General features: G+C 48.2%; 1 protein-coding gene across 2 annotated transcripts in view; it reads left to right on the forward strand.

Annotated features, from left to right (window-relative positions):
* The first annotated feature begins 350 nt into the window (after nucleotides 1-350).
* MN1 (MN1 proto-oncogene, transcriptional regulator) overlaps nucleotides 351-4968 on the forward strand; it is an 83398-nt gene continuing 78780 nt past the window's right edge. For both annotated transcript variants that reach the window (XR_005748732.1, XM_040350845.1), the window contains exon 1: nucleotides 351-4099. Coding sequence is in view for 1 of the 2 variants with exons in the window: in XM_040350845.1 (XP_040206779.1) it covers nucleotides 610-4099 (3490 nt within the window). In the remaining variant the exon portion in view is untranslated. The remainder of the gene's footprint in view (nucleotides 4100-4968) is intronic.

A 4968-nucleotide genomic window follows, 5' to 3' on the forward strand; every position in this document is an offset into this window, starting at 1 on the left:
ATTGGGGGTGATCTCCTGGGTGAATATTGGGGGTGATCTCCTTAGTGTGAATATTGGGGGTGATCTCCTGGGTGTGAATATTGGGGGTGATCTCCGTGGTGAATATTGGGGGTGACAGCTGACAACACTGGAGATCACCAACTCCAGGCAGTGCATATGGAGACCCCCTCGCCCGGCTCCCTCCTGGCAGACAAAAGGATACCGCTGGTGCTGGCCGTGCCCAGGTAGCTGGCAGCGTCTGGTCTAGGATGGCAGCCCGGTCGGCGTGCTCGGTGTTGTAATAGAGCAGGACCACCTTAAGCGCAGGCCCCGCCCCCTCCGCGCTGACATTGGCTGGCCGCTAGTGGCTCGGAATGGATTGCTGAAATGCTAAACTTGTTGCTCGCTGATCGGAGGGGAGAGGAGACACACAGTCACACATCGGCACAGCAGCCAGCCTTCTTCTTGTACCATGAGACTTGTCACTGAGCCCGCTCCGGACATCCAGGAGGAGCGCTGATCCGGGCCCCCATCCCCGTCCTCCTCTTCATCCTCCTCCCCGGCCGGTGCCCCCAGCGCACCATGTGAGCTCCCCCGTGTCCCCGATCGCTGCATGCTTCCCCCCCGGGAATGATGTTCGGGCTGGAGCAGTTTGAGCCGCAGATCAATAGCAGAAGCAGCAGCACTAGCAGCAGCTCCGCCGCCGGCCAAGGAGAGAGGAACTTCGCTATGAGCGCCCACTTCAAGAGCGCTGCCTTCCACCCCGGGGGCACGTCCGGGGCTGTGGATCCTGCCATGGGAGCCCTGGGCGAGCCTGCCATGCTGGGCATCAACCTCAACCTCAACGGAGGAGGAGAGCCTTATGGATACCATAGCAGGGGACACTCGGATCTCCACCCTGCTGGGATGCAGCCTGTCCATGGCTTCTTCAACAACCAACCTCCTCATCACCATCACAGCCACCCTAACCCTCACCAGCATCACCCCCACTTCCCTGCCAACTTTGCTGGGCCTGAGCCCACCGCCTCCTGCCTGCACGGTGGTCGGCTCATGGCTTACAACAACAACCTTGGCAACCAGCAAGGCTTTGGGGAAGGCTATGAACAGATGCCCGAGGGCCAGCAATCGGGTGAGGGCTTCGGACAGCAGAGATCGGGCAACCTACCCGATTTCCAGCACGCCAACTCCACCGCCTCCAACCACGCCGTCCCGGCCCCTTGCCTTCCCCTAGACCAGTCTCCCAACCGCGCTTCCTCTTTCCATGGGCTTCCTGCGTCCACTTCTTCGGATTCTCACAACCTGGAACAAAGAAGGATCCACAACCAAGCAGGCGTCGATGCTCTGGAATACAATTATCCCAGCGACGGCCCGTCCGGACACTTTGAGGTACCTGTGTTTTCTCCTTCCGAGTCCGAGGGTCATTACGGCGCTGGTCGGCAGGTTCCCAACAGCGCCTTCCCCGGTGCTTCTGTTTTGCCTAGACCTCCCGGCATGGTGGGCATGTCCAAAGTTCACCCACAGCAGCAGCAGCAGCAACAGCAGCAGCATGGGGTGTTCTTTGAAAGGTTTGGAGGTGCTCGTAAAATACCTGTGGGCATGGAGCCTGCAGTCAATGCCAGACACCCCCTCCTCCAACAGCAGCAGCAGCAGACAGGTTTGATTGCCAGACAAAACTCATGCCCACCAGCGATTGCCAGGCAGCAGCAAACTGAGGGCAATACATCTAACCCAAACTTGCCAGACAATGGACCAGTAATGCAGAGCCAGCATACGCAGTTTGAGTACCCCATTCAAAGACTAGAGAATAGAAATATGCATCCCTATTCTGAGTCCATGTTCAATATGCAGCAGGGACCTCCGCAGCAACCTCCAAATCAAAGATTGCAACACTTTGATGCCCCATATATGAATGTCACCAAAAGGCCCAGGTTTGACTTTTCAAATAATCACGGGGTTGAGAACTGCGCTGCCTGGAATAACAACAGCATTCACAATGCCGGCATTGACAGTCACCTTTCTCCTTCCACCTACCCTGGCCTCCCAGGGGAATACCCTCCTCAAGTGCCAGACAGCTTCCCCCCTGGCCCAGCTCTACAGCACCCAGGCTCGGATCACCAGTCATTGCAACAGAGACAGAACGCTGCAATGATGATTAAACAAATGGCTTCCAGAAACCAACAGCAAAGAATGAGACAAGCTAATTTGCAGCAATTGGGCCATCATGGCGATGTTAATCAAAGCGGCATTGTCCATGGAGGTCAAGTGGGGAGTATTCCGCCGCCTAACTTTGATCGTGAAGGAGGGAGGATTGGTAGCTTTGATCCTCAGAATCCACATGTAGGCCAGGAAAATGCTTGGTTTCCTGGACCTCACCCACCAGGTGACATTTTGCAAAGGAGAATGGCTGGGTCAAATCTCCCTACAGATCCTACATCCCATGATATTAATTTACAGCAAAATGGATCAAACATGCTTTTTAGGCCGGGTGTTAACAGAATGGGTATGCAGGAGCCGCTGGGGCTACCAGGAGAAGGACATGTTCCTGCCTTACATTCTCCGGGTATGCACTCACAGTATGGAAACAACATGGCTAACCTTTCCCAAATGCAATCACCGGGAGGTGGGGTGGGCATGAACAGTACCCCAGCTGACAGAAGGGGCGCTCCAGACTTTGCAGCACCAGCTATAGGCCAACAGCCAGGATTCCCATTTGTTGGATCAAATAGACAGACAACACCTCATAACCAACCTGGTGTAAATTCATCCCCAAATTCATACCCACCGCAGTCCGATTTTCAAGCTAGCCAGCGCTCAACAGCCAGCAAATTAGGGGCACTTTCCCTTGGTTCATTCAGTAAGGCTAATGCAAAGGAAAACATGTTCGGACAAAGTTGCTTAGCTGCCCTTTCTACGGCTTGTCAGAATATGATTGCTAGCTTAGGTGCACCAAACCTCAATGTGACATTTAATAAAAAAAGCCAAGCAGAGGGAAAGAGAAAATTGAGCCAAACAGAGACTGAGCTGAATGGCAACAGTGGGAATAGCTCTACTTCTGATTATTTCTCTGGGGGCTCTTCTCAAGGCAATCAGGGTCCCGGTGCTACAACTAATAACAGTAAATCTACAGGGCAGAGTGGGACATCGCAACCCACACAGGGAGAAACTAGTCTTTCCCCAAACTACAACATTGAAGTCACTCCTGGCAATGATGGCAAACCAGTGACTGGAGGTGGACGAGGGAGGGGTCGGAGAAAAAGAGACAGCGGACATGTAAGCCCAGGTACCTACTTTGATAAGTATTCTGCAGACAGTGGGGGCGCAGTTGTGAGCCCAGGGCAGCAGGGCCAAACTGCCAATCCAGTAGAACCTGGTGGCACTCCTCATGATAAGCCCCTGACCTCTCCATCTTGGGGAAAAGGTAATGAGCTACTTCTGAGTGACCAACCTGACCTCATGTCATCTTTGGACAGTGGAATTCAAAGTGTGACTAAATCAGATAGTAGCTCACCTCATGTTGACTTCTCCGAAGATGTCAACACCACTTATGGCAATGAAGATGAAGTTTCTTCTAGTTCAGATAATAACATATCAAAACCCAATAACTGTCCTTTGGTAACAGGGTCTCCAAAAATTCAGCGGAGTGAACACGGACTTCTTAATGGACAAAAACCCATGGGTCTAAACTTACTAAATAACACTACCTCTCTCCCGGACAGTTATGGGTTGAGCAGTACTGGGGCTGGTCACCCTGGCACCCCAGGGATGGAACAGGTCCGCACTCCTACTAGCACATCGACCCAGGATGAGATTCACCCTTTAGAGATACTCCAAGCACAGATCCAGCTTCAGAGACAGCAGTTCAGCATTTCTGAAGACCAGCCCTTGGGGATGAAAAATAAAAAAAGTGACTGTACTGCTCAAAATGTGGACAGTGAATTGAACAGTTGTTGCTCTGACAATGTCAAAAATTCTATGAGTACGATAGACCTTGACTCTCTCATGGCAGAGCATAATTCTACCTGGTACCTGCCTAATGAGAAATCATTGATGGAGGGAGAGGAAGACGACAAGTCTATCACACCTTGGGAAAAATCAAAGAGCCAACAAACCAACAAAGAAGGTATATACATTTAATTATACACTTTGTGCATACTCTGTTTCCTCCTTTAGGGATGGTAACTGTTAAAAATGCATTTTCTGTTAAAAAAAAAAAAAAAAATATCTATTCTCGTCAAAGGAATAGCTTCAGTATTTGACCAGCGCATAATAAAAATCAAGCCACATATTCGTAAAAGCTCATTTTAATAAATGTTCTATTTGCTAAGGTCAACCAGTACAAAGAAGCATTGCTGGAACCATTTTTTATTTCAGCCTGATTAAGCAATACTTAAATTGAAACGTTTTTTTATTATTTTTTTTTTTTTTTTAATCTCACAAATATCACTTCTTGGACGTTCAATTGCAAAGTGTGCATACAAATTTACAATCCTTTTATTTTTCACCCATACAAAAGAGGAAGTATTCGTTCCCATTATAGTCCTGATAAAATGCTATCAGTTAATTAATAGGAGCTGCCTGCAGGGCAAGGACAGAGGCTAATCAATGTTTACTGTTCAATTTACCCTAGAAGAGATATATAACCCTTTACCTTATTATCGTTAGGGGTTACCACGTTTCACAAGTGTACAGTAATAGCATACTGTGTGCGTCTGTGCTGTGTATATTTACACATAAAGAATGCTTAATATTTCAGGTTGTACATGGGACCACGATTTTAGTTTTAGGTTTATTTACCTGAGATGCCATGTGGTTTATTTTTCTCTGTTAATTCTGCAATAATCTATTGTAAATTGTACAGCTTTATTGTGTGTGTGTGTGTTTGTGTACTTATATATTTATATATATATATATTTATATTTATTAATATATATATATATATATATATATATATATATATATATGTATATATTTATTTATATATAATATAGA

Source organism: Rana temporaria, chromosome 1 (assembly GCF_905171775.1).
Source record: "Rana temporaria chromosome 1, aRanTem1.1, whole genome shotgun sequence".
Classification (NCBI taxonomy): domain Eukaryota; kingdom Metazoa; phylum Chordata; class Amphibia; order Anura; family Ranidae; genus Rana; species Rana temporaria.